This window comes from Camelina sativa, chromosome 12, assembly GCF_000633955.1.
Source record: "Camelina sativa cultivar DH55 chromosome 12, Cs, whole genome shotgun sequence".
NCBI lineage: Eukaryota > Viridiplantae > Streptophyta > Magnoliopsida > Brassicales > Brassicaceae > Camelina > Camelina sativa.
The window spans coordinates 1,814,382-1,840,830 of record NC_025696.1 but is presented as its reverse complement, the minus strand read 5'-3'; the positions used below and the strand labels follow the sequence as shown (position 1 = coordinate 1,840,830).

Genomic DNA, 26,449 nt, shown 5'->3' with positions numbered 1-26,449 from the left:
CTGCGGGAGCTACTTTGGGTTAAGGAAAGAGATCGTATCTCGCCTCCAAGAATCTACTTCTATTCCTTTCTTCTATCGTTTTACATAGGTGTTATAATCGTTATCTCATATTTGGATTTTCGCGGTCCTACATAGAATATGTTTGATATTGTATAATATCACTGAATCATGGTCAAAGTAGGACACACGTATAAAAAGGTTATAAAGTAAGTAATGTATCATCAGTTCATTACCCGAGAGAACATTTAAAAAGTCATGTAAGGAAAGCACATACACAAGTAGGCTTCATGCGAACTTTAATTATAAGAACAAAAACAAAAACACTTACACATTGACCCAAAAACATAAAAAGACATTCAATATATATATATAAAAGAAAGTAAAATAAAGAATTTAACCAAGGCTTAATAGTACTTTTCTTTTTTTCGTTAAATGGTATCCAAGGCTAAGATGAGGGGGGAAAATCTATGTATGCAATGATCACTCATCACATCGTAAAATCATGGACAAGGCTGGTCCGGTCGGCGACGTTAAGCCTCCAAGACAAGAACGGGTCGGACGTGGCGTCATGATCAACGTCTCTGACGTCACCAACGAATGTGTATTCGTTATTCGCCGGCGAGTAATTATAAGGCGTGTTATGCTGATGGTGGTGTACCCAAGGCGACGATGAAGCATATTGATCACGATTGATAAAGTTATAATGATTTGCACCCGCTTGATGATCCGAAGTTGGTACTCCAGCCGCCGTTGATCCTCCGCCGGTGGTCGAGTTTCCGACGGTCGATGCCCGTCTCTCTTCTTTCTTGAATCGGATTCCACACGCGTTACACAATGACTGACCAAATTATAAATCATACAAAGTTATCATCGATATATTTATCATTGACTGTTATGGATTTAATATAAAGACTGATGTAAAGGTTACATGTTATCTACCTTGGGACCTCTTGGACCGTTTCTCCAAAGAGGAGTAGAAGTGGTGTCGCAGTTGGCGCAACGGCGAGAGAGGCGGTTATTACCGCCGCCTCCAGTACTGCCTTTCTTGGCACCGTTCAAGAAGTCCCAGCCTAAGGCGTCGGAGGTATGTGAAGAGAATCTACATCCATCATCATCGTTGCAGAGGCGAGTGGAGGGAGTTCCAAGCGAGAGAGTGCAGTCAACAGAAGCATAAGGAGAAGAGTGATGGGCGACGTCGTTTTCAGCGGAGAAGAACATTGAGAAACCCATCACTACACGTAGATATGTGATCTTGGAAACCCTAGAAAGTTGATATTATATATATAGAGAGAGAGAGCCAGCGAGAAGTGTGTGTTGCGTTTGGTGGTTTATGAGATGAAGAAATTGTAAAGGAAACGGTGAAAGAAGAGTCAGCCAAAACAAAGAAAGAGTCCACGTTGCTGTTATGAAATGGAGACAAGACGTATTTATAGAGAATATGGGAACTTGACAAAAGAGGAAATTTTTTGGTCCCGGTCTTATGTACGTATGGTTGAATTCATTATTCTTCTGTTCTTTAGATTTACATGTGATTGCTCCTTTAATTTGTCTTAAAAGATGTTGCAATGAATATTTTAAATATGTTTTGGGTCTTTGTTCAGTTCTTCGGATAATTAACTTTATTGAAGTTTCACCATTTCCATTTCTTTTTGTATTGGTGATCCACATAATAACACACGACTAATTACTTTCAAGAATTTTCTTAAAAAATTACCAAATGATTTTCGAAACCATGATTTTAGTTTTACTCTAAATGAATAACAGAAATAAAATAGATTAATATGTATAATTTCTTAGTTAGTTAAGTTCCTTTTTATGTTTGATAATCCTATCATTTTTAAGCGATTTTTCCATAATGTTAAAATAGATATTAAAAAAAGACAGACCACGGCTATAGTAAAACGTTTCACCTAGCAGATTATACTGACGAATATTGGTTTTATTAGGCAAATTCATTGAATACTTGTAACTAGATACTAACCCGCGGAAAACTGCGGGCTGAACTTTTTTCTGATGAAAATTTGTAATAATTTATTTTGTTATTATGTTATTTATAATGATTTGTGATTAAAAATTTGGTTTGCTTATATTATAATTTTTGTATTTTAAAAATGTTTATTAAAAACCTGTCAATAAAACATTTGCATGTAATGACTAAAGTCTATTATTTATTTATCTTCCTCTCTCTGTATTTGAAACTGAGTAATTCAAACAAATAAAATAAAAATAGGGGAAATTAAAGAAGGAAATGATAAGATACTATATTTATATCTTTTATTTATTAATTTTTAAAATCTAAGCCGTTAAACAGAACTGTTATATATTTTATTCGATTAGATTTTTGATAAAAATTTTAACCCGTGCTGCAATTTTTTTAATGAAATTTGTAGTTATATTGATTTTATTCGATTAGATTTTTAAAACCTTAGCTGTTAATTTTTTTGTTTTTAAGTACGAATTAGTTTGAATTCTAATAGATTTTTTTTTTACTTTTCTATAATTTATTTTATTTGATGGGTCCCCAATTTTCGTTTTAAATTAATTAATTATATTTAATTAATTAATTAATTTTAATTAAGTTTTTCTAATGTTAATTGAATGTAATTTTTTACACATATTAAGTTTAGTTTCATATTTATACTTCTCAATATAGTAGGATTTTTAACGTGGAGGAAGTTTTACTATACCACCCCCAAGTGACCAGTCTTGTTTAACATAGCTAAGCAAACTACAGTGTTTTTGATGTGTACTTCTATGGAGTAATATTTTAAAGGGTAAAGTAAGTAAATAAAAATGATAAGTACATCTGCAGTTAAAGCAGCAGCACGCACAGAGAGAGGGGAAGGTAGTCAAAAAAGAGGCACGTGACTGGCAATGTCACGGTCTTCCAAGGATCTGGTCTCTCTCTCTCTCCGATCACGATCATCTCGAAACCCTCTTTTTCTTTCCGAATCTCTCAGTCCCCTTCTTTCACACGTCATCGCTTTGCTTCACTAATTTGACGTGTCCTCCTACTCTCATCTATGCATGATGAGCCTATTGTATTTTTATTCACTTGATCCTTAGTTTTCTCCTCTTCTTACCATAGTCTATATTCTAATGACCGAAGTGAGTTTAGATTGTCGTAATAATACAAATAAAATGTTGTCTGAGGTGGTTTAAGCCTTAATAGAAAAATGGTTTTGTATGTGTAAAAAGCCTTGAATGTTGATACGATATAGTGGCCAATGCATGAGAGATCTCGTAATCGTCAAGATCGGTGCTTTTAAGGAGTTAAGGAATCAAACTAGCCAATGTTCAAGTTAGAAGTGGAATAAAAAGGAATAAAGGTAAATGTGACCCAAGTGAGATACTTTGCAATGATTTTAAAGCAATTACATATTGTGTTCATTCTTTAGCTTGGTGAGAGAGAGAGAGAGAGAGAGGGAGATTCTATATTTCTACTGATTAGTCAAAGAAGCAAAACTCCAACTCAAATTTAAATTATATAAAATAAAAAGGGTACAAAGAGAATAAACCCATGAGTACACTCTGTAGCTCTAAGCTCATCTTGACTTTATCCTTTATCCTCCTCTTTCCCTTCTATCTGTTATTTTTGATTTCAAATAACGAAGTTACGTTATTCTCCAAGAACATATATATATATTCTCATCCAGCACCAAGTATATATGGTTTTGCATCAATAATAAATTTGATTTAGATCGACCGAACCAATTTCAGTTAAAGGAAATGATTCAAGTATATGGGTTAGGTCAAAATGTGTTACGTTTATTAAACTATGTTTAATTTATAAGCTTTGAACTAAAATCAATTAATATTAAATAATTGTACGCTTTATGTTTGTCATATATTAATATTTGAGATGCATTATCGTAGTGTACATTTTTCAACATAATTAAGTGTTGTCAAAACACTAATATTCCAGAACAAAACATACTGAGGTTAATGTTAAGATATATCAATAATAAAATACAGTTAAGATATATCAATACAATAATAATCTTGTTGGAGGACGACGTCGTGTGCCGCCAAACACGAACGGACAAAATACGTGAAACAGGAAAGAGTATATATGATGAAATGAATATATAAAACACCAAGAAGAGACCCAGAGAGAGAGGGAACAAAGAGAATCCGATCGGTCTTGAGATTGGTTAATTTTTGGTTCAATTGAGATACGACCACCGCTTTCCCAAAATATGCCTCTCTCTCTCTCTCTCTCTCTCTCTCTCTCTCTCTCTCTCTCTCTCTCTCTCTCTCTCTCTCTCTCTCTCTCTCTCTCTCTCTCTCTCTCTCTCTCTCTCTCTCTCTCTCTCTCTCTCTCTCTCTCTCTCTCTCTCTCTCTNCCCAAGACACTAAGTGTTCGACTTTGTAATTTCACATTACATGTCATGTCTCTTCACTCACGTGACTTGTAATCTTATTATAATCTACCCTGCATTTGCATCTATTTATTCCTAAGTAAGGCACATTTCTTGCTCTATATAAAATCATGGTGCATGGCATGCATGCAAAAAGCTAGTGTGCTATATAACCTGTTTTAAATTTTCATTACCGATTTAGCATAGGTAACGTCAGCTCGTTTTAGCCATACTAACAACTTAAAAATAAGAAAGGAAAACAGAAAAAAAAAAATGAAAAAGAAAGAAAAATTCTAGACCTCAAAAGCAACAAGATCAGTTACTCCATTCGTTGCATTGCAAAGCCCATAGTTATTACTCCATTGCTTCTTCTTTGGTTCTCTCATTCCCCAACGTAACGAGACAGCGTGTTTTACATCCATTCAAGCCCATAACGTAACGAACTATCGCCTTATACAGGTACGGCCCAATTCACGTTTCCCGGTCCATCGCGTCAAAGCATTTTAATACATTTTTTTCCAAAGTTAAATTAAATAAAGTATAATTGTTAATTAATAATTTTATAGTGACTTGTGGTGTAGACTTTCAATCAGTAATATATAAAATACAGATGAAAAAAAAAAAAAATTAATAATTTTAGAATCAATGAGAATCAAATTTTTTGAGTTTAAAATAATCGTTCGTTCCTAAAAATAATAATCGTTTGTAATTGTCACTTTATATTGTAACAACAATGTTTATCAACTTTGTGTACCCATTGAACTCAAAGAGACCACCATACACATCACTCATCGACCAAGTCCCAATTACACAAAATCTCTTATATAAACTAACTCAGGAAACAGATTTTACAACAAGAGCCAAACTGGTTTACTTAAGACCATCATTGTCAACCAATAAAGAAGAAAATAAAATACCACAAACATATTAGCTCCAACTCTCTCTATAAACAGACACAACGAAAAGAGCTTTTTCTTTAACTGCACTTTGGAGTTTTGTAAAAAAGAATAAAGATGCTTTAAACCTGTCCTTGTTACAGTAATGATGATGACCTCACCGTCTTCTTCCATGTGATGTCTTTGAAACAGCTTTCATACCTTGAGAATCTCTGAAGCAGACAAAGTGAACTAACGTTTTCCCGTTGGGGTAAACAGCAAAGACGCTTGTTCCTATCTTTTTGTTGCACAATGAGCACATGCTATCGCTTGTTACTTGCGCTACTCCTTTCCTATGTTTGTACAGTTCCTCTTTCACCTATTTGTTTCACATTAATTTGCTTCGTTACAAATGACATCAAGCCTAAGAGCTTCTTTTTATGCTAGGTGCCAGTAGTTTATAGTCAGCATATGTGGTTTCAATTGACTTATTCCAAGTAAGATTAGACCGAGAAAGATATGCATGTGATTACTTTGGCTTCCAGAAACACAAACATACCTGTAAGTTTTCACTCTGCCTCAAACTCTTGATGACTGAATAGTTCCTGTGTGCTTCACTTGAGTTTCTTAGAAGGGGTGCAAGAAACGGAAGCAGGTTCTGTAGGGAATTGGATAAAGAATTGGGATGAGCTTCAATAATATGCTAGTACTAGTCATGCGACAAGTCATATTCAAAACATTTTACCTGGAGTTTAGTTTCTCTAGGTAGAAGCTTAAGGGCTTGTGCACCGTTGATCCTTTCCCACCTTTGGCTCAACAGATCAAGAACTTCAGAAATCATAACGGTGGAGTCTCCTTCTTCCATGGGTTCTTCGGCATCAACATCGCTTCTTCCACTGTCAGTGCTGCTACTGAGACCAAATCGCATATCCTCAGCACCTTCTATTGCAACAATTTTCTTGGAACGACCTCCTTTAACTTTTGAAGACAAAACAGAGTCCATCATCTTCGTGGTGTCTGAACTTTCGAATGATCCTAGAGCTACAATCCGTTTTGCAAAGTCCTTTGCGCTTTTCTTTGGGTTCAGATATATTTGCAGCACTGTGAGGTAGATATTGCTTGACGGTTTTCCAGATGGTAGATAAGAAACGGACTCATATATACGATCACAGTAAGCCAGTGCCAGATCAGGTGCATGGAGCTATAAGAACAGAAAAAAAAAACCCAATGAGTTAAGCCATAAGAAACACTCCATAGAATCCAAGGATATCTGAATTCTATATACTTACCTATACAATGATACATCTACAAGATGCATTTGCATATCAAAGTATTTTATAAGCACAGCTAGCCAACATTTAGAAGATTATTTGTTCAAGAAAATCAATTATATCTGTATACGTGGAGATTATCGATTGGTACCTTGTGAACATAGATCGACAAAGCAAGCTCATGTTGATTCATTTTGCCCAATATAACTGCACGCTCTTCATAGAGAGCATCACGTGGAAGACGCTTCAACAAAGGCTGTGGACTATACCCAGAGATGCTCTCCAAAGCAGACAATAGTTTTTTCCTTTCAGGAGGATGATCCTTCTCATCCCATTCCTGCTGCGCACTTTTTGCAGCATACAAGTCAAGCACATCCGAAAGGTAGATTTGTACCTGTAACGTTATTTAAATTGTTACTGCCAATAATATGTAATGTAATCTTAATGAAAATGCTTCGCATATGTGATATTTTCTCACCATCTCGTTTTGGAGATTTCCAGAAACTGCGGTTTCATTCATTGCCATCATGAGTTCTAAATATCTACCCTGCATACTTGGAGCATGCTGCTTCAGATACGAATTGACAAGGTCAGCCGAGATATTTCCAGACAAAAACAAGTCGATGGTTTGAGTTGGACAGCTTTCAAGGACAAGCATAGAGTACTCCAAGACAAGCATAGGATCAGTCCTGCAGAGAGGCTGCAGAGAGAAATCAACCAACAGACAGTTAGCATCTCACAGCTGCTTCTTAGAATATTCAACTTTAAAATGGGAATGTAGACTAAGTTATCTTCAATCAGACAAATTTTTCGTTTTCTATGACCATTTAGAATCTAATGATAGACGAGACAAAAGGTTAGCAACGAGAAAACCTGCCTTGAGATATTCAATGATCAACTCAGGACTAAATATCTGTGTAGCTTCAGTTTGTGACTGGTTTGATTTGGACTCCTCCGACAGCTGATTAAGAAGCTTCAGGGCTTCATGGTGCATCGAATTGCTTTTGAACAATTCTAATAGTGCCGAATAACTTTTAGTTTTCATGAGAATCTCCTCACAAATTTTAACGTCACAGTAGTTGACACCCTTTAATAACTCTGTCGCAGCTCCAGACTGGCCAGTGTGTAGAAGTGCTTGGAGAAGAGCTGTATCAAGGATCGCAGCCATCTCCCTGGCACCTGAATTAAGCGGGATCGTACCACGTCCCTGCAGAAAAAAGATGTTAAACCCTTGACAAAATTACTATCAAACATCCAAATCAAGGAAAACTGTTTTCAAGGGATTAGTCAATCAGTAGCTCCCAAAAGCATATAAAGTCTTATTATCCAAGAACTAGTCATCAATTAGCTATTAGGGAAGATAAATCATATCCACCTTGCTGGACTTCTTAGACTTAGATGAATCATATGCCCCATATGTTTTACCAACAGCATCTGAAATGACCTCTTCTGTTCCTTCGGAAGTGGCCTTCTCGATAATAGCCGGCCTCCTCTTCTGCAAGTACTTTATAAGAGCCATCAAAGTGTTGTGACTCATTTTCTTAGATTCAAGGGCTTCATTGTCCTCAGATTCCAAAAAGTACCGGGGAGATGAAGACTCCATATCATCTAAAATGCCGGATGAACCTCTTGACAGAGATTCTTCATCACCAGAAATGTCCACCATCTTCTCTGGTTTAGGAATAATAGTCGTTTGAGGAAGAATGATGGATGGATACATGGAAAGTACATGTGTGATATCTACTTGAGATGCAAGGAAGTGTTCCATGGCTTCCTCATAGCTCCCGTTCTCAAAAAGATAATGAGCAAATCTGTATCATGAAAATAATGTGTTGAATATGAACATAAGGATAATGAGCAGTTCTGTGCACATTATGATTAATGGGTAACTATTAGAGGTAGAGAAGGGCTTCTAGCTTAACAAACCTTGTATGAATTGAACTCTCTTTCGCAGCTCGTAGGCTTGACTCCTCAGGGGGGAGTAATTTGCATAGAGCTAAGGCTTCCTCAAAGTTTCCCGAAGCTGTTAATTGCACAATCTGCGATGAAACTCAAACCTTTTCAAAATATTTCAAAGCAACTACTAGAGTTAAAGCAAATTCCCATCACTTTTACATACCAAGGAAAAAAAAACGAGCAAACTGAAATAGTGTCATATTCAACTAACATATGAGATAAAATGTAATATCATATTATTATATTTTGTGTAATACATTCTCATATTCATCCATGAGAAACCATAAGCAGTAACAAGAAACATTAATATTCTCACAGCTAAAGTGAATACCTGGGCACCAATAGAGACAGGGAAGAGAACACAAACAGAGTTATCCAAACCAATGATCACAGCATTGTTGCTCTTGACAAGGCGACGAATGTTTTGAAGAACAATTGTCTGTATTAAAGGATATGGACTTCGAAGCAAGCGAATCTATCAAAACAAAAGCCAAAAGGCATAAGAGCAAACGAGAAGAGAAGCAAACTGGAATGTCGCTAGGCAGGCATTCTATATACCTCAACTCGGCGAGGCAACAAGGCTATCGCATACGGGTTTTGAATAACAATAGCCGTTGGGGCCTCTGACCAGCAAAGTCTCTCTGTTTGAAGGAGCTTTCCATTTTGATCAACAAAAACTCCAATGTTCTCCTACAAGTACCAAAAGAAACTAATAAAGAAGACACTCCAAAACAATCTGAAATCTACGAAGAGATCAAAGTGACAATATTGGGGGCAAGAAGAATATCACACACAACAACTAACAGATATTAAAACAATGTTGCCCACGAAACACATTCAAAATCTTAATACAGAGTCTGTAAGAACACCAAGCCAAACACATACCTTTCCCAAAATAAGTTCACCAGAAGGTACAGATATCACAAGAGGAGGAGCAACCCTACCAGAAGGAAACACCTCAGAGAGTGTCCCATTGGCAGTGTTAAGTATCACATACTCTTTTTTAATGCCTAAACAAATGTTTTCTCCGGTCCAAGAAATAGACTTGACAGTATCAGGAACTCCATAGTCCCTCACTTCTACAAATCCCCCTCCTCCTGAACAATACCACCAATCATCAGAAACAACACTCTTCATCAAAATCCAACCCAAATGTGGTAGACTCATGATGATTCAAAATTGAGTACACAAAATCTCAAGAGATTTTACCATCGTGCTTGTAAACACAGACCCTCTTTTGCCTAGAGAAACACAAGTACCCACGCCGATCATCCCAAGAATAAGCATTAGCACCTTTAGCTTTAGTAATCACAGCAACAGTCTCCAAATTAGGAAGTCCATGAAACGCGATTGACTCAGAGAGAGACAGAAGCAACTCTCTCGAAGCCAACACCTCCATCGCCACAATCGGTTTCTTAGAGAATCCAGATACGGTCGTCTCGAGCACGTAAGTCTCTTGATGCAGCTCCGACGGATCGGAAGCGGAAGATTCCGACGGAGAGTAAATGCGGAGGGAACCGTCAAAGCATCCGGCGAAGAGCTTAGAGCCGTAGGATTCAACAGCATCGATCCTAGCGGGACAATCTTTGAGAAGCTGGAACAAATCATATGCGTTGTGAACCATTCCGTCGAGCTTTTGAAAATCACAAAGGATTCATGGAGTTCGAATCCAATCAGAACAAAACAAATTGGGGCAAAATCTGGAGAATGATGAGTGGGATCATGAACCCTAAGTCCAATGATTACAAAAGAAACGATTTTTATTACGAAAGATTCATCCTTTTCGATTTCTGAGCTTTGAATTCAACTTGGAGCAGAGACGGAGATGATTTTTTTTCACAATCGAGAACGTGCGTTTGATTTAGAAAATTACCATAAAAAAAATAAAAAAGTGAAAATAAAAAATTGCAAAATATTTTAATAATTTTTGGACGAATGGTCCCGGCGGGGTTCGAACCCGCGACCTTCGGCTCATAAGACCAACGCTCTAACCAACTGAGCTACGGGACCGCTTATGTTTATTAATATCATTAACTAAATTTATTAATTATTTGATTATTTCATATGGAGTATTATTTCATATGGAGTAAACGAAAATGTTGTTGATAGCAATTATTTCCATAAACATATTTATTCATATAGATTTGATTATTTAATAATATATAAATATATTTATTAATAGAGATTTTTTTTTTTTTTTGCTAAAAGGCATTTATTAATATAGATTTGATTATTTCATATCGAGTAAACGACAATGTTGTTATAAAATAGCATGCAATGTTGTTATTTCCATCAGAAATGGAAGTACATAGAACTAGAATGTATACTCATGAACACAAAAGAGATTAATCTCATATATCTTCAATTAATGAACACAAAACTAGGAAATTACACATGGTAACAATATTCTCACACGTACATAAGCTTTAATGGCAAGAATAGTCTCTGCTAATTTAAAAACATTTATTAAAAAGTCTTTGGCTCACTAATGGAACTTTATTAATCTTCAAGATAACCAGCACATTCTATAATTGGCTCTTCTTCTATCAATGAGAGAATACACCTTTATTTTTCTTCTTTCTCGATATATATATAATGTATATATATTCAACTCTTAAGGTCTCAGCTAGCTGCTGATGCTATAGAAGTCGCCGGCTCAGGAACAACATCGGATGGAGAGAAACCGTTTGGTTTGGGATAGTGCTTCTCCTCCAATCCCCAGTATTTTTCTGTTTTGACATCGTCTTCACACATTTGTCGTGAGAAAACTTCATGATCATACTCTAGTGTTGCTTTTCCTCCAAATTCTTTGGGGAGGTTCTCTACATCGAAGTGTGATGTCATCAGTTCATCACTTGCTTTGTCTTTTGGGTACACAAATTTCACCTTTTGAGCTGTTCTTGGGTCCAAGAAGTACTTAACAGCCTACACAGAGAGAAGAGTAGGTAATGAATCTTTTTCTAAAGAACAAAAAAAAAAAGAGAAAGAGACAAAATTTGATGATTGTGTACCCTGTAGACTGCTTGGAAGAGTCTTGGTGGATTGTAGAGAAAAGCGATACCGAGTCTCTCAGGGTAATGATTCTGTAGAATGTAGACGATTTCGCGTGTTGTTTTCATAGGGACATTAGCAGCCATAGACCAACCAGTGAAATCGATGAGCCAAGACATTTGTTCTTGTCCCTTGGGAAGATTTAGGATTGCATTTTCAAGAAGATATACCAAATGTCTTATATTACCTTCTGGTGATGTTGAGTTCTGTTTCATAAGATTAGATGAAATATATATATGAGTATTTAAAACTCTTGAAAAGGTTAGATGTTAAAAAAAAGGTGGCTTACTACTAACCTGTAACGCGGGTCTCATTATAAGCACTACTCTACCTTGTCGATCATGAAAACTAGCTCTTGAAACTTTTCCTGTCTCACCTTCATGTGCTACTTGATTCTGGAAAGAAACATTCAAAAGTTGATTCAAGCGGAAGAAAACAGAAGATTGAAATGAAGTATATATAGAATAACTCAAATTGTTTGTACCCAACGGATCTCTTGAGGTTTGTATGTTGATCTCCATTTAAGAGTTTCCTCAATCATTTTCTTGGCTTTTTCCACATTCCAGTTACGAGCATCCAAATATCTCCTCAATGAAGCATCAGAGCAGAAAACTAAACTATGTCCCGAGAGTGGTCCTATAGCGGCTTTCAATTCGCTAACCTGATGTTTTACAAGTTCTTATAACTACAATAATATTTTGGAAGTAATATCATATATACAGTGAAAAAGAAAATTCTTGTACGTACCTTGTTGTCTTTGTGAGAATCATCCTCGAGTTGGTGAGCATTCCTTCTCTTGAACATGTTTACTTAACAATTTAAGAAGATAGCTTCAAAGCCTAGAAAAAAGATCAAAACAGAATTTGAAAATTTGTAATCAAGTTTTAAGCACACCAATTCCTAGAGACTATCCAAGAATCGGCTATAAATAGAAATTAAACTGATAAACACAAAAATCTTACATCTAAAACGGGATCAAGAGTTCTTCTAATACTAGTATTTTTACCACATAAAGATCTCAAATGAGGAAAAGAATTTTCATTATAATCCAACTTTGAATCTTCTTTAACATCTGATAAAATTCTAATAAAACAAGATGACTCGATCGGTGACTAAAAAAATCTTCTAGAAAAGCACTAATAAAACGACTTGTCAAAAAAGACATAAATAAGGCTTTTTATGACCCTTGTGATTCAAAAAAATTATTACATTAAAACAAAATAATTCTCCACCATGAAAAGTTTTCTAATCATGATCGTGAATCTAAACATTTCCAAAATATTCAGTAAATAAAATCATGATACAGAAAAACAGAACAACAAGAAAATTAAAGAAGCTCACGGAATTATATGATCTTCGTCGTCGTCTCAAGAGAGAACAGAGAAGAAAGCTAAATCTAAGCGAAAGAAACGTAAAAGAGAATCATCTCACCTGATAATACGGATCTTTCTTTCTTTCAGTAGATGAAACTGATCACAGAGAGAGAGAGAGAAAGAGAGAAAGGATCAATGGGGAGTTTGGTCGTCACGCGAGTATCATTCCCACTTCAAAAGGAGTTAAAAAAAAAAAAAGCTTTAGAAACGTGAAGACATAATATTATTAAGACCAATTTATGTGGCATGTAAAAATTAAAACTTTTCTTTTTCAACCATTTAAAGCTGGCCCTATGTTTGTTATTGTGAAAGGCCCATTTTGGTTGAAAATATTATAGTAATATTTTTGGCGTTGGACAAAAATAATTCAGATCTGAAACGATTTTATGACAAGAGGACAAGATCCCCCCATCAAGTAATAATAATTTGGTGGTTTTTCCAAAATCCTAACCTTCTTTCACGTTCAACAAAGTCTTTATCTGTCTCTGTAACTTTATTATACAAATGGTTAAATTATCTGTCTTTATCTATGTTGTGTCACGAACTCACGATCTAAGTCATTTAGAATACGTAACTATAATTAACTTCAAATAAATAAAAATGTAACAATTTTTCAAATGTGCAAACCACTCTTTCAAGGTTTGGGTAAAACAACAAAAAAATAAAGAAAGACAACAAGTCCAACAAAGACAGCATCAGCTAACATAATATAAATAATTTAAACGTAACGTTTTACTCGATCTATTGATTTTTAAAATACATTAAAGATTCGGTTTATAAACACTATCATGTGCATATGATTTGGTTTACTCTTCAAATAAAACGGTATAACATAGAGTTGGCATCTCTATGGTTTTGATTAAATCAACAGCATTGACATTGGAACGATTATTATAAGGCATAATAACATTATAATAACACCATGTGACGTTAATCCGATACCAAATCGATACTTAATTTAATAGTTTTTACCTATCATCACTTCCTGCTATAAAGTAATATACATCTATGTACTTGTCTTCTCTCAAATAGGTATATACTGAGAATAATGTTATTGTATATTTAACATTTTTTTCTTTGTTTTGCAGTCAATATTAAGCAGACACATTATCAGTTGTTGCTGTTACCACATCGTTAGTTTAGTATTCAAATGTTTAGCCGACCTCGATAACCTTGGAATACAATAATTCAAAAGAAACCAAATCAAACTAGAATTATTGTATCAAACGAAAACGCAACTAAACCGAACTACAGATGGTTTTATGGTTTCATTCTTTTGGATAAAGAAAACCAAAATATATATAAACCGATTATATGTCCATTTTAAATATTGAGATCTTCTGGAAGACTAGGGCAGAAACAGAATACACAAATTAAAGTATTTGAACTAATTTCTTTGCACAAGTTAAGACAATTTGACAATTTTCTATATCAAGAATTCACATTTACATGATATTTTTCTTGTTGATGCACGCACATGAATTTTAAGTTTTTTTATATATAATAGTTCGATTGTACGAAGGAATTGCAAATTTATTTGAAATAAAATGTTTTCACACCGCAAGTTGCGATTGAGTTAAGTCTTAAAAGTCCCCATACTGTATGTTTAAGCATCGATCATTAGTAAACAAATCATATTATTGTCTTTGCCTATTAATATTTTGGGCTACAAGTGAAAAAATTGGATATTGAGGTCCTTGCTTGTTATTAGCATCTTAAATACCATGTCAGCCATAGCCCTAACGTTGACCAATTCCAGTCTCCTTCGGGCCGGTTGCTAAAGCAAAGGAGGCACATCTTAATCATCCCTAGTAAACACAATTTCACTTCAAAAAATTGTGTTATCATGTGACAGTATCAAGAAATTGTGAAAAAGTTGAGAATAGAGTTAGACAGATCTGGGTGGATTCGAACCACCAACCTCTCATAAAATGAGAGCTCTACCATTTTGAGCTTACAGATCTATTAACACAAACCTTGCCCAACTGATTAAATCCAATGAGCTAGCTAAAAATTAAGCCTCTATTCAACATAGTTTCTTGCCCAATTGGTTAAAGCCAATGAGCTAGCTTACGCCTCTGTTCAACTTAGTTCCTCCATCCCATCTTAATTAACCACCATGATAGCAAACCCTCTCTACAATAAGGATGATAAACGAAAGCCAATCAAAGATATAAATCGAACTTTCAAACATGTATAAATTAGCCGTTTGAAAACAGTATGTAAAAGTAAAACCACAAAGTCTGCAACACTAGAATTCGCAAACTAAAAAAATTTCCATAGTATAATGCAATATTGTTGGAGGACACTCTTGTAACACACAAGATACATCATTAGGTAAAACTTCAAAAGATTAGATATCAACTATCAACTATGCTAAAATAAATAAAAGCGGTGGAGTCGAACTGAATCCAAATCTCATCATACCAATACTGATCAGACAGATTACTTGTTCTAAATACCTTCTATACTCCTGTTACATCTTCTCTGAAAACTAGCTCTACTTGAGCCAATGCTCAAACGCTCTTGCCATCGTCGTAAAAGCCATACAAAACAAGATAATATATACTAATACAAGAGTATGTTTAAAGAATTCGGCAGAATGATTTCACTATAATACTTCTTTATGTATATAAAAAATATAAGAGTACATCTCCACTACAACCGTTCTTTACACTATAAACTGCGTTTCTGAAAATAGAAAATTGCTAGGAGTTGTTGTAACAATCGAACAGACAATTAAACTCCAACAATGCTTTACGGATTAATGATTTCATCTTTCAATATGAGAGTATGAAGCAAAATTTAAATGCCAATTGGAGGGTTATATGATTACTGAGAGTCAGATTTGTTCTACTGATGCAGATCTGTTAATTATGATAGAAACAAAGTGCATAAAAATTTAAATTGAAACTTCGAAAATTGAAAGTACCTTTGTTGAAGAAGTATGTTGGATTTAGGTATGGCCAGGCTTGTCTCCAGATCCGCTGGTCTTTAGGATGCGATTCGTTTGAGATATGTTCTGAGAATTTTTGAGGAATCGAGATCAAGGGAGTCAAAGAGTAAGAGAGAGACGCAAGACACACACACAAGTGAGAGGGGAGAACCCGGGCAAAAATAAAAATCCCCCGTGCGAACTCCCCTCACCCAACACGAAACTATTTTTTTTTTTTATTAAGGTTTTTGTGACCTGCCATGCAAGCGCACCTGTCATGGCAAAGGTCGGATGACAAAGATGTTTAATCAGAACTCAAGCCTCTTTCAAAGTTATATCCCCAAAAGGCTGTATCGTCCCAAATCAAATCATCTCATACATCCAATCATCTCAACTCACATCAATTCACATATCTCTGCTTCCTTCTCTCTCCCTTCTTCTTCTTCAATCTCTCCTCTCCACGGATTTGGGTTAGCTCGATCAAAAAATGAATTCTCATCACCTCCATCGATAGATCAGCACCGTGTCATCATAGATCTGACGAACCTCGAGCCCGATTTCATAATACAAGACCAGATCTGGAATCCGAAATCAAACGAACAAATAAATACCAGATCTAACTCAATCGAATTGAAACGAATCAGATCCAATTACGAGAAGCCATAATTACCAGTTCTTCAACCGATCGTCGGCGATCTTGAGCTCTTCGATCTGTCTTCTTGCGATGAATCAACTGGAGAAACTTGATCTCTTCATATAAGACGCCGATCTGTAGATCGGAAGAGGATATGTGACGATCTACATCGAGAAGCCTCCGAGACGACGACGTCGTAGAGAGATCTAAGAGAAAACGATGAACAAAAAGGTTGAAGGAATCAATGAATAAAGCGGATATCAATGAGATACTACTAATATATCGACGCGTTATTATATATATAGAGAGGGTAAGGGTTAATGGACGGACGAGATTGATTTATTAGATATAAGATGAACGGTTTGAGATTTATCTTGTTGGAGAGATTACGTGTTTTAGGGCTTTTATTATTGTGAGGCGGTTGTTTTACACATAAAAATAATAAAAAATAAAAGAAAATTACAAGAGAAAGGCGTTTTGGGAAATAGACAGCTAATATGCGTTGTTGGTGTTTTACCAATTCATTTCATTGCGTCGAACCTAAGCACGTTTTCTCATTGACAAAATGGTATATTCTTCGTAGCAAGTTCCTTCACGACTCTTCCTTTATTTTACTTTTTTTTGGTCTTTCTTTTATATTTATTAAAGTCATTATCATATTTTAAAGAGAAAATATTGGCCTACCTTCTAGAACAATCTTTCACGGGCCATAAAAGGAAATGAGCTGTGATAAAGCCCAATATCAAAGGCGGCAACTGCTCTTGTCAATCCCGACCAATCACATGTTCAGGAAATACTATCTTGTAGAGACATGCATGACAAACACAATACAAGATCTAATAGTTTCTCTAGCAGAAGTCTCCATGAGGATTACTAACATTCTTGTTTCCTGTTTGCGATCCATTACCTCTAATCTCAGCATAACCTGGGGGCAGTTTTGGCGGATGGACAACAGGCAAGTTCATGGAAGATCCCGGGACACTAGAAGGTCGGAATGACCAATTGATTGTGCTGATACCTGCAGAGGGAGATGGATTTGAAGGGAATTGGTTATGTTGTCTTAGATATATAGGCAATGTGTCCTTATCACTTAGCTGCTGCTTATCAGGTTGTTGCTTATCATAGTCCATAGCACTAGGTTTTCCTGCTTCGCTTATCATCTCCGCTGGGTTCATGACACTGGCAGTTCCAAACAGCCAAGGCTGTCTGAATTTTGGCTGCTTATCTTCTTTGCCTTTGGGTTGTTGGTAGGTATGATCAAAGGCTTCGATTGGTTTGACAGATGGCTTGTTGTCTCTGTCCGTGAAACTTGGCTCAGGTTGATCCGCGGCTCTAGGAGTTGTTGAGCGGGTTGTGGATATTGTCGTTGTGGGAAATGCTTTCTCTGGTGGGACGGCTGGTGTGTAGTTAGATGGGAGCAGGTCGTCCCAATTTTCTAGCAGTTCCTTGTAGACTTTACGTAAGGTTACCTCGGTTAGTCCGGTTATTTTACAAATTTCTGCTTGTGTCTTTCGTTTGTCTTCAAGCTGACATGCCAGATAGATAGCAGCTGCAGAAATGCTGATCGGGTTTCTACGGGTGCAGAAGCATTTGTTGATCACAACTTCTCCAATATGTGTTGCAAGTTCCTAGGAAGATTAAAAACAGTCAAATACATTGGGATCAGAATAGGCATCAGAGTAGTGTATTCGGGGATCTTGCATTGGGATGAAATGTCATTAGCAGATATATCTAAGTCTCACTGAAGGAGGGGAAAAATCCAGGCATTGATACACCATTCACGTTGCAATTTAGGCTTTTCAAAAAGAAGTATAAGGTAAGTGGCACACCTGAGCAGATTTATTTAGTTGAAGGAGGGTACAGAATCTTGGCATATGAACTGATATAGAGTTGCTATTGATGGGTTGACTTAGTTGTAGAGCTTCTCCCAAAATCTTGATGTACTTCCCAATTTCCTTCTGCTGTACATTGGCTGCAATGGAGATTTCCTATTGTGCAACGCAAGAAAAAGACATAAGAGAGAAATTTAGTCCAAAATAATTAACTGAAAGAAGTGCTGCTCAAATATAATAAATTCATAAGTTAGTCCACACTGAGTGGTAACAAATCCAGTCTCTAGATAAGAATCAATATGCATCTAAAGGCTAATTTATGAGGGAAATAGTATCATCAAACAACTAGGAAAATTGACAATTACAGTTGATATTGAAAATGTAATACACCAACGCTTGATTCCTTCCTGCAAACACAAGCTTCAGAAATCTAGCAAACACAGGTTCTAGTTCCTGAATTCAAAAAGTTCGACAGCGTTCTATGGCAGATGTGCAAGAGATTTAACCAGGATCAACCACCAAGGCACAAACTTCATTCAAATCAAAATAATGAGAACGAAATGGACTAACGAAATTGCACTAAGGTAGATACAGTTACAGGCAAATGATTCCATTCCACAAAAAAAAGTGTCCCATACATTTAACATATGAAACAAAACCTTTCGATCTGAATCAAGAAATTCACAATGCAGTTTCAAGAAAATAAAGGCTCAGTAGCTGAAACTGCAATTAAAACTAGTAATCAAATAGGTTTTGTATGTACCTGAAGAGTTCTAGGCTCCTGGGCTTCCCTAATAGCTTGAACAAGGCAAGCAGTAGCTAAAGCTTCAACGCTTCTGTTCCGTAAACAAGTAGCTGAGCAACAATCCCTAAACAGCTGAAAAGCATGCTCAGAGATATCAGAATCTAACCCTAAAATCGACGCCACATCGATAATCTGCATATAAGCCCTAAGATTATCCACCACAACCGTCGACGAAGAATTCGAATTCGTGGAATTCGATGTGGACGAAGCGAGTTCTAGGGTTCGTTCGAGTTCAGCGAGATGACCGGAGAAAGAGAGCGAAGAGCGAGCAAAGATCGGGCTTGGCTCGAGTGACCAGGTTGAGAAGGCGGTGATGAATCCGGTTGGTTCAAACGGATCTTCCTCGTCTTCCGGAGACGGTTGCGCCGCCTTCTGGAGATCGGAAGTGACTAGGCAGAGAGGAGTGTCTTGGGCTCGGAGATGAAAGAGATGGTGGTTTTGCGTCTGTCGTTCTTCTACTACGCGACCGCATGATGAGCACTCCGTTATCGATTTACCGGAACTTGTGGTGGCACACCGTCCTTGCGCCGATGAACAGTACGGGCACTTCATTGTTCTGTTTTCTCTCTCTTTTTTCCTTTTTTTTTTTAATTGCGCTAAATTGTTCTTTTGAGAGACATCAATATTGTAATCATTTTATCACTTCAAATATATTACAAGAAAACTGTTAAATGTAGGGAAATAAAAAAATTTAAAATTTGCAACAATGGAGATCTTAAACTTGCACTAGACACACAGATTCAGGAGTCACAAATTTAGAAGAATAGATGTATCATAAGGATCCATTGTTTCATATATATAGCTCTATGTAACTTTTCAATCGATAGAATATATAAATTGATCTCGAAACAAGAAAATTTAATATTCCAAATTGAACTATCCATTTGGTAGTTCATCTTTTAGCTCCATATGATCGGAGGGTTTACATGTAAACGTGTGATACCAACAATACCATTATCAGCTACTTGTTGCTGGCTTGTGTAGAATTCTCTTCAAGTTTCTTCCCAAATCCCTTGCGATCTGAGAACAAACAAAACAGAGAACACTCGGGTTAACTCTTGTCTTTGAACAATCCAAATATCAAAAAATGAATTCTGAAGTTTATCAAGAAGCTAACTTGAGTAGTGTAAGCTCTACCAAACTTGACCAACCAACTTCTACAAAAGGGGTTTGGCCATAAATGCAAAAAACAAAACCGAAAGCTATAGCTATCTAAAATGTCATAACATAAAATTAAGAAGACATAATCTACTCAACCACATGCTATTATAGTTTATCACTAGATCTAAACTGTTCTCTACAATGTAATAACCTATACTAACACTAGATCTTAAGACCCAACCTTCAGCAAAAAAAACTGGACCTTGACCATTATAAGATACTACTATGAGTATCCAAAGTTCATACGGGTCTTTGAATGTTTGGATACAGAGACATTCTATCTAAGTACACTCACAATCGATGTTCTAGATTAGATTACGCAACTCCAGCCCACTAATAGAAACTATGAAAAGAGAACCAAAAAAGTACGAAACAAGAGGCAAGATCTACTATCTATTCAAACTGTATCTACTGATTCTAACTCACTAATCCCACAACTCATCAAAGAAAACTAAACAATCCAGTTTAAAAAAGCGGGATTTAAAATGAAGAAGCATCACCATTGATCTGGAAGGAGGTGGATCAATAGTAATAGACTGCACGGACATCTTGGCGATTTCACCAATAGCAGCATCTCTAACACCAGGGACATCACTAGTGAGTTCTTCATAAGCAGCTACAAAAGCCTCTTGCCAAAATCTAGGCAGTTTGATCCGACGACTACTCGTATACGCATCCCACATATGCTTCACCACTTTCTCCCTCTCTTCCATTTCCTACCACAAAATTCCAACAACCTTCAAAAATTACAAATTTACAAACCAAATCAACCAAAATCACTCTGTCGAGAGAGAGTAACCAAACCAGAACGTCGAGGTTATCGTAGTTTGGAATCCCGAGATCTTCAGAGAACCGGTTTAGATTCCCGGTGGTTAACCGGAGAGTCACGGTGCCAGTAAACATGGACCAAAAAGCCAAAAGCAAAATCGCACCAAACGCCCAGAACTTGTATCGACCTCTTCCAAACAAGATCGAATCAGAGTTTTCCTTCTTCGAATTCGCCATAGCTGTTCCCGTCGCCGTACCTGAATTAGCCGTCGTCGTCGGCAACGCATCGTCCTCCTTCATCTCGATCTCAGATATAAACTACTCTCACGAACCTTGCGTAGTAGTGATGCTATTGCTAAACACCAAATCTGAGCTCTCATGGATCGATTTCACTAGACTCAAGTCAAGTGTAATCGAAAGTGTCGGCTAAATTTTGTTAAATCTGAGAGTTCACTCTCTTCTCTTCACACTAATAACTGGGCCATTGTTTTCGTAAGTAATTGGCGATATATTAGCCGTTGATCAAAATTGGTAACGAACTACTTTTAAGTGTGCGTCAATCGTGACCGTTCGTTTATAATTTGATAAAAGCCACTCAAAAGAACACATTAAAACGCCGTCGTGTAACGAGAATCAAACCGCTAAAGCGCAGTCGTTTCATTGAAAGATAAATCTCCAATCGCGATTAACGAGAATCAAACCGCTAAAGCGCAGTCGTTTAATTGAAAGATAAAAAATATAGAGATTAAAACATGCTAAGCTGCGCTGTTGTTTTCGCCGCGTACTTTATCACCGTCCCTTTGAAAAAGCGCTTCGATTTCTTCTAGTGATTTACCTTTCGTCTCCGGCATGAGGAAGAAGAAGAAATTCCAAGCCACCGCCGCTACTCCGGCGAACATAAAGAAAGCTCCTCCGGTAGTTATCGCTCTAGATAACGACAAGAACGACATCGACACGGTGGCGTTCATGATTCTGTTCACCGCAACGCCGAGACTCGCTCCTTGTGCCCGAAGTTTCAATGGGAAAACCTCAGAACTGTAGACCCAAGTTATTGGGCCGAGCCCAATAGAGAAAACTGCCACAAAACTGTAAGCTGCGACGATGCTTAGAACCAAAGCCCACGCCAATTTCCCACCGGAATTCTGGGCCATTGTAAGCCCAAATCCTAACGTTGTCAACGCTATGACCATACCTCCAACACTGGTCAACAAAAGCTTCCTCCGACCTACCTTGTCTAACAAGAAAGTCGCTGTGAATATAAACGTCGTCTTCATGATCCCGACACCGATTGTAACAAGGAAAAGCTTGTCTTTAGCCGTGATTCCTGCTTTCTTGAAGATCTTCGGACCGTATAAAAGCACGGCTTCGATACCGGTCGCGTGCTGGAAGAAATGGATCCCAAGAGCGGTCAAAAGAACTCGTCTCACTGCAGGGGTTGGTCTCAAAATAAGTTCTTTCCACACTCCTTCACCATGAGTCTTCTTGTTCTCCATTTTAACAACGTCGTCTTTGCATTTAGGGTCGATCCCCGCAGCAGTTTTGATGTCTTGAAATCGGATCTCTGCTTCTTCAGATGAATTCGATACCAATTCCAAGATGTCCCTGCCTTCCTTGAGACGGCCTTGCAAAATCAACCACCGAGGAGACTCTGGCATTTTCAATATCCCCAAAGCTAGCACTAGGGACGGAACCGCGGCTATACCGAGCATGAGTCTCCAACCGATATGCATAGGTAGCTTGGAGAAGAAGTAATTCACGAGATAACCGGTTAAGATTCCTATACTGATACAAAGATGAGGAAGAGAAGCTAAGAGTCCTCTATGTGAAGCTGTTGCTATCTCGGCCGAGTAAACTGGAGCAACCATTAGAGCAAAACCAACTCCGAGTCCAGCAGTGCATCTACCGGTGAGGAGAACTGGATAATTCGGACCCCAACCCATCAGAATCGAACCCAACATGAATAATATTGAGGCCAAGACGATTGTGTAACGCCGTCCGATTATATCCGACGTCCTTCCGGCGAGCAATGATCCGACGAGGGCACAAAGGTTGAGAATCCCGGTGAGAACTTCGATTTGAACTTCGTTTGTCTTCAAATCTTCTTCTATAAACACCATCGCTCCACTCATCACACCAGTATCTATACATATACATATCTTATCAGTGATCATTAATAAAAAATAATAATAATAATACTATCCCACATAATTTAAATCGTTAAACAATAATATATGCATGTATAATCAAAATTACAATCCTATGATCTTTTCAAACAAAAAAAAAAATGTTATTATTATAGATTTTTTTTTTTTTTACTAAATACTTACCGTAACCGAAGATGATGGAAACGATGGAGGCGACAATAGCACATTGAAGAGCGAATCTATTAACTCCGACCGGCTTCTCGCCGGTGATTTGATCGGCCATGATTAATACACCACCACGTTAGTAACTACCAGAAAATATAATCAGAGAGATCTATAGAGTATACAGACTTAAAACTATATAAATGTATCTCCCAACTATATGTATAAGCTTTTTATATATCTGAAAGTTAGTTAAGAGTTTGGTCTTAAGCTCTCATTACCAGAGAGAAGATTCGATGAATATATATATAGACAGGACTCGTGAAAGACACAAGCTTGTTAAGAGAGGATTTAGTTAATTGGATCCAGTGGACAAGAATCATCCACATCCTTCTTTATTTGTATTTTTAGAAGGAACATGTTTTGTGATCAGATTCGTATGACCCGGATCAGATTCTAATTATGGACCTTTGCTACTTGTGTAATTACTTAATTTACAGCTTGACCAGACTCTAAACTTGGTAACTCTGAGATATAATGCTTTAGTTGGCAGTAGTAGTTTTAGTTAAGTTGTGGTTTTGGATAAGAACGTTTATGTCATTATGTGTGTGTAACAAAGTTGACTTTTGTTTTGGTATTTCATCGACAAGAGTCTTATAGGATAAGAACTATTTTTTATTATCTGCTTTTTGTTTTTATCCTCGTGAAGATTATTAAATTTTCTTGTCTTTTTATCCTCGTGAATAATTTTAAAATTGTTTATGTCACTGGACTCGCTGTGTGTAACCAAACACATTTTTTGGCTTCACTCATGGCCTCGTGGGGGTCAACTATGAAGAGTGTAAAACGTCATGGGTCCATTTTAATAATTTTATTCAAAGTTTGAACTTTTAGATGATTTACTTAGAAAAGTCATGTGGCTCTATCATCCCATTAAATGGATTTATTTTTAAGAAAATCCAAAAGTTAGACTTTGAATCATGTGAAAAGCCATATAATGTCTTTGTGAATTCAGCCAATAAACCAAATACTTAAATTCGGATATTTGTTGTCTTTCTTAATTATTTAAATATATATCTTCGAGTTTCACATACATGAATTTTTGTTTTTGGTGATATATAATGATTTGTAGGCGAGAAACCTAAAACCAAAAAAAAAACTTATGTGAAGCTCGTACATGAATACTTTTGATAGTTGTTGATATGAGAAACAACAATTAAATGGATTTGAATAGGAAGTATAACCTGGACAGGTTTTCGGTTTAAATCAAGAAAAACAATGAAGAATGACGAATTGGATTTGTATTGCTTAGATTTCTTTTGCATAATCACAATTACACGTATGTTTTCTCTTTACAAACTTCGAATATTTAAGCTAAACGAACTCCAACTTCTCATGAATCTTTTCCTCCGATCTCGCCACGATCTCTTAATCTTATCATCGGTTTGACTCGACCTCCTAACTGAATTCTCTTCCTAGGCCTGCGTTAGGCCTACTAATTGGTTTGACGTCCGCTCCATAACAAGCTTTCCTTCGGGCCTTTAACTCGTCGAAACCCAACATCAATCAACAGTAGTGATAATGGTTTATATACCTGAATTATTTTGTTAAAGAGTCCAATATGCCTACCAACAACAATAAGAAACTATTATTGGCAAATCAAATAAAAAAGGAGGAAGAGATGTTTGTAACTAATGATTTCATACTAAATAGAGGATTCTTGTAATTTAACGTTATACAACAAATTGTTCCCAATAAAACTTTCGTTTTGTAGTGAAAAAGAAAGTTATACAAACCATCAAAAATTAAACGCAGTTTCTTGCTATGTCGAGAGCAAAGTACAAGCCTAACCTACGTCTTGCGGTTTAAAACCTATACGGAGCTAAAAAGTCTAAATCTAAATGGGTCCAATTAAAGAGAAAATATCTTCAATAATTAATTTTGATTCGCTATTTTGTCTCAACTATAAAAAGAAATCTAAGAAAAGTCTACTTTTAATAATTTATCAAATGTTGGATTAAACAGTATACACCATATGTGCGCAGCCGTAACACCTCGTGTGGTGGTAAACGTCATCTATGCACAGTATTATCGAATATTACGTTTTTATATATTAAAATATATTTGCCGATGAAGTATTGTATTATTAATAACATAACATTACGACAACAAGAAACCAAGAGGAAATAGGGTTATGTGCTTTGAGGAGCCATTGTAGATACTGTTTGTTACAAAGATAATTAAAATGGAATTATGAGGATCCATTGGATATTTGAAATTCATGCAGTAGCATTGTTCATTGAAAAACGTCGTGTGTACTTAGACTAGGATATGTGTGTCGATAAAAACGGTTTGACTATTGAAAAACAAAACCAAAAATTAGTGTCACTTCGTGTTCGGGTTTTTGACCTTCTCTTTTGGTGTTTGCTCCGAGTCTGAGATATGAACATGACTAAGATAGTGACTTGAGCGAGGGGACAAATTAAATTTGTATTCCTGATAGCTTTTTATAGACACTCAAGTCAAGAATAAACATTAGTCGTGGAAATTGGAATCAACTGTTGAAACTTGAAACGACAATACAGTTCATTTACACGTTCCTCAGTTAACGTTGTTAAAAATTATCAAATTTTTGTTAAAAGTTTAACTTTTTTTAATTCATAGAAGTTGATCATGTTTTTACAAAAACTCACTTTATAAACATTCCACGGATTTTATTCACCTAATTAGTACTGTTCTGTTTCCAAGTGAATAGTGACGTTTATTGGACTTTTTTCGTCAAAAGCTAATATTGGAACTTTAGTATGAAGAAAACATACTTCTCAACAAATATGTTCCACAGTTTATATATATAATATCAAAAAGCCATCTGTGTAAAGATGATTATCTAAGACACTCTAGGATTTGCAAATGCGCTGAAAGAAGTTGCAACTCAAAACACTTCCTAATCAGAATCCTTATGAATCCATATATATCATTGTTGAAGATTTGTCAATCGGGCAAATCAAAATTGGGGGAGTTCATGTCATAAACTGAGTTCGAACGAGGTTAAGATTCCACTATACCCAGAAGCAAAACTTAGCTATACCAACGAGCGACAAACAGAAGATTTTGTAAAAAC

General features: G+C 36.4%; 5 protein-coding genes and 1 non-coding gene across 9 annotated transcripts; all 6 read right to left on the bottom strand.

The window, feature by feature from the left end:
* On the bottom strand, positions 272-1,418 carry LOC104729521 (GATA transcription factor 19-like). Its single transcript, XM_010448468.2, has 2 exons — positions 940-1,418; positions 272-838 (listed from the first exon to the last, which is right to left on the bottom strand). The coding sequence occupies exons 1-2, from the start codon at positions 1,228-1,230 to the stop codon at positions 488-490; spliced, it is 642 nt and encodes a 213-aa protein (XP_010446770.1). The 5' UTR covers positions 1,231-1,418; the 3' UTR covers positions 272-487.
* On the bottom strand, positions 5,098-10,324 carry LOC104729520 (vam6/Vps39-like protein). The gene is made up of 12 exons (XM_010448467.2): positions 9,673-10,324; positions 9,349-9,560; positions 9,022-9,153; positions 8,795-8,938; positions 8,434-8,546; positions 7,883-8,318; positions 7,385-7,714; positions 6,986-7,207; positions 6,659-6,901; positions 5,982-6,437; positions 5,796-5,894; positions 5,098-5,615 (listed from the first exon to the last, which is right to left on the bottom strand). The coding sequence occupies exons 1-12, from the start codon at positions 10,085-10,087 to the stop codon at positions 5,415-5,417; spliced, it is 3,003 nt and encodes a 1,000-aa protein (XP_010446769.1). The 5' UTR covers positions 10,088-10,324; the 3' UTR covers positions 5,098-5,414.
* On the bottom strand, positions 10,400-10,473 carry TRNAI-UAU. The gene has a single exon. It is a non-coding gene; the product is annotated as a tRNA-Ile (tRNA).
* On the bottom strand, positions 10,809-13,097 carry LOC104729519 (random slug protein 5-like). 3 transcript variants are annotated; one of them, XM_010448464.2, is made up of 6 exons: positions 12,946-13,097; positions 12,262-12,353; positions 11,999-12,175; positions 11,811-11,909; positions 11,475-11,720; positions 10,809-11,388 (listed from the first exon to the last, which is right to left on the bottom strand). In XM_010448464.2, the coding sequence occupies exons 2-6, from the start codon at positions 12,316-12,318 to the stop codon at positions 11,086-11,088; spliced, it is 882 nt and encodes a 293-aa protein (XP_010446766.1). In that variant the 5' UTR covers positions 12,319-12,353; positions 12,946-13,097; the 3' UTR covers positions 10,809-11,085. The 3 variants fall into 3 exon arrangements, with proteins under 3 accessions (XP_010446766.1, XP_019088926.1, XP_010446767.1); XM_019233381.1 differs by lacking the exon at positions 12,946-13,097 and adding an exon at positions 12,856-12,875; XM_010448465.2 differs by lacking the exon at positions 12,946-13,097 and adding an exon at positions 12,477-12,559.
* On the bottom strand, positions 17,130-19,729 carry LOC104729516 (plant-specific TFIIB-related protein 1-like). Of its 2 annotated transcripts, XM_010448463.2 has the most exons (4): positions 19,052-19,729; positions 18,286-18,444; positions 17,926-18,084; positions 17,628-17,840 (listed from the first exon to the last, which is right to left on the bottom strand). In XM_010448463.2, the coding sequence occupies exons 1-4, from the start codon at positions 19,643-19,645 to the stop codon at positions 17,628-17,630; spliced, it is 1,125 nt and encodes a 374-aa protein (XP_010446765.1). In that variant the 5' UTR covers positions 19,646-19,729. The 2 variants fall into 2 exon arrangements, with proteins under 2 accessions (XP_010446764.1, XP_010446765.1); XM_010448462.2 differs by having other exon boundaries at positions 17,130-18,084.
* Positions 19,833-23,856, bottom strand: LOC104729514 (probable polyol transporter 6). The gene is made up of 5 exons (XM_010448460.2): positions 23,350-23,856; positions 21,787-23,162; positions 21,059-21,340; positions 20,755-20,970; positions 19,833-20,113 (listed from the first exon to the last, which is right to left on the bottom strand). Exons 1-5 carry the CDS (start codon positions 23,447-23,449, stop codon positions 20,051-20,053), a joined length of 2,037 nt encoding a protein of 678 aa, XP_010446762.2. The 5' UTR covers positions 23,450-23,856; the 3' UTR covers positions 19,833-20,050.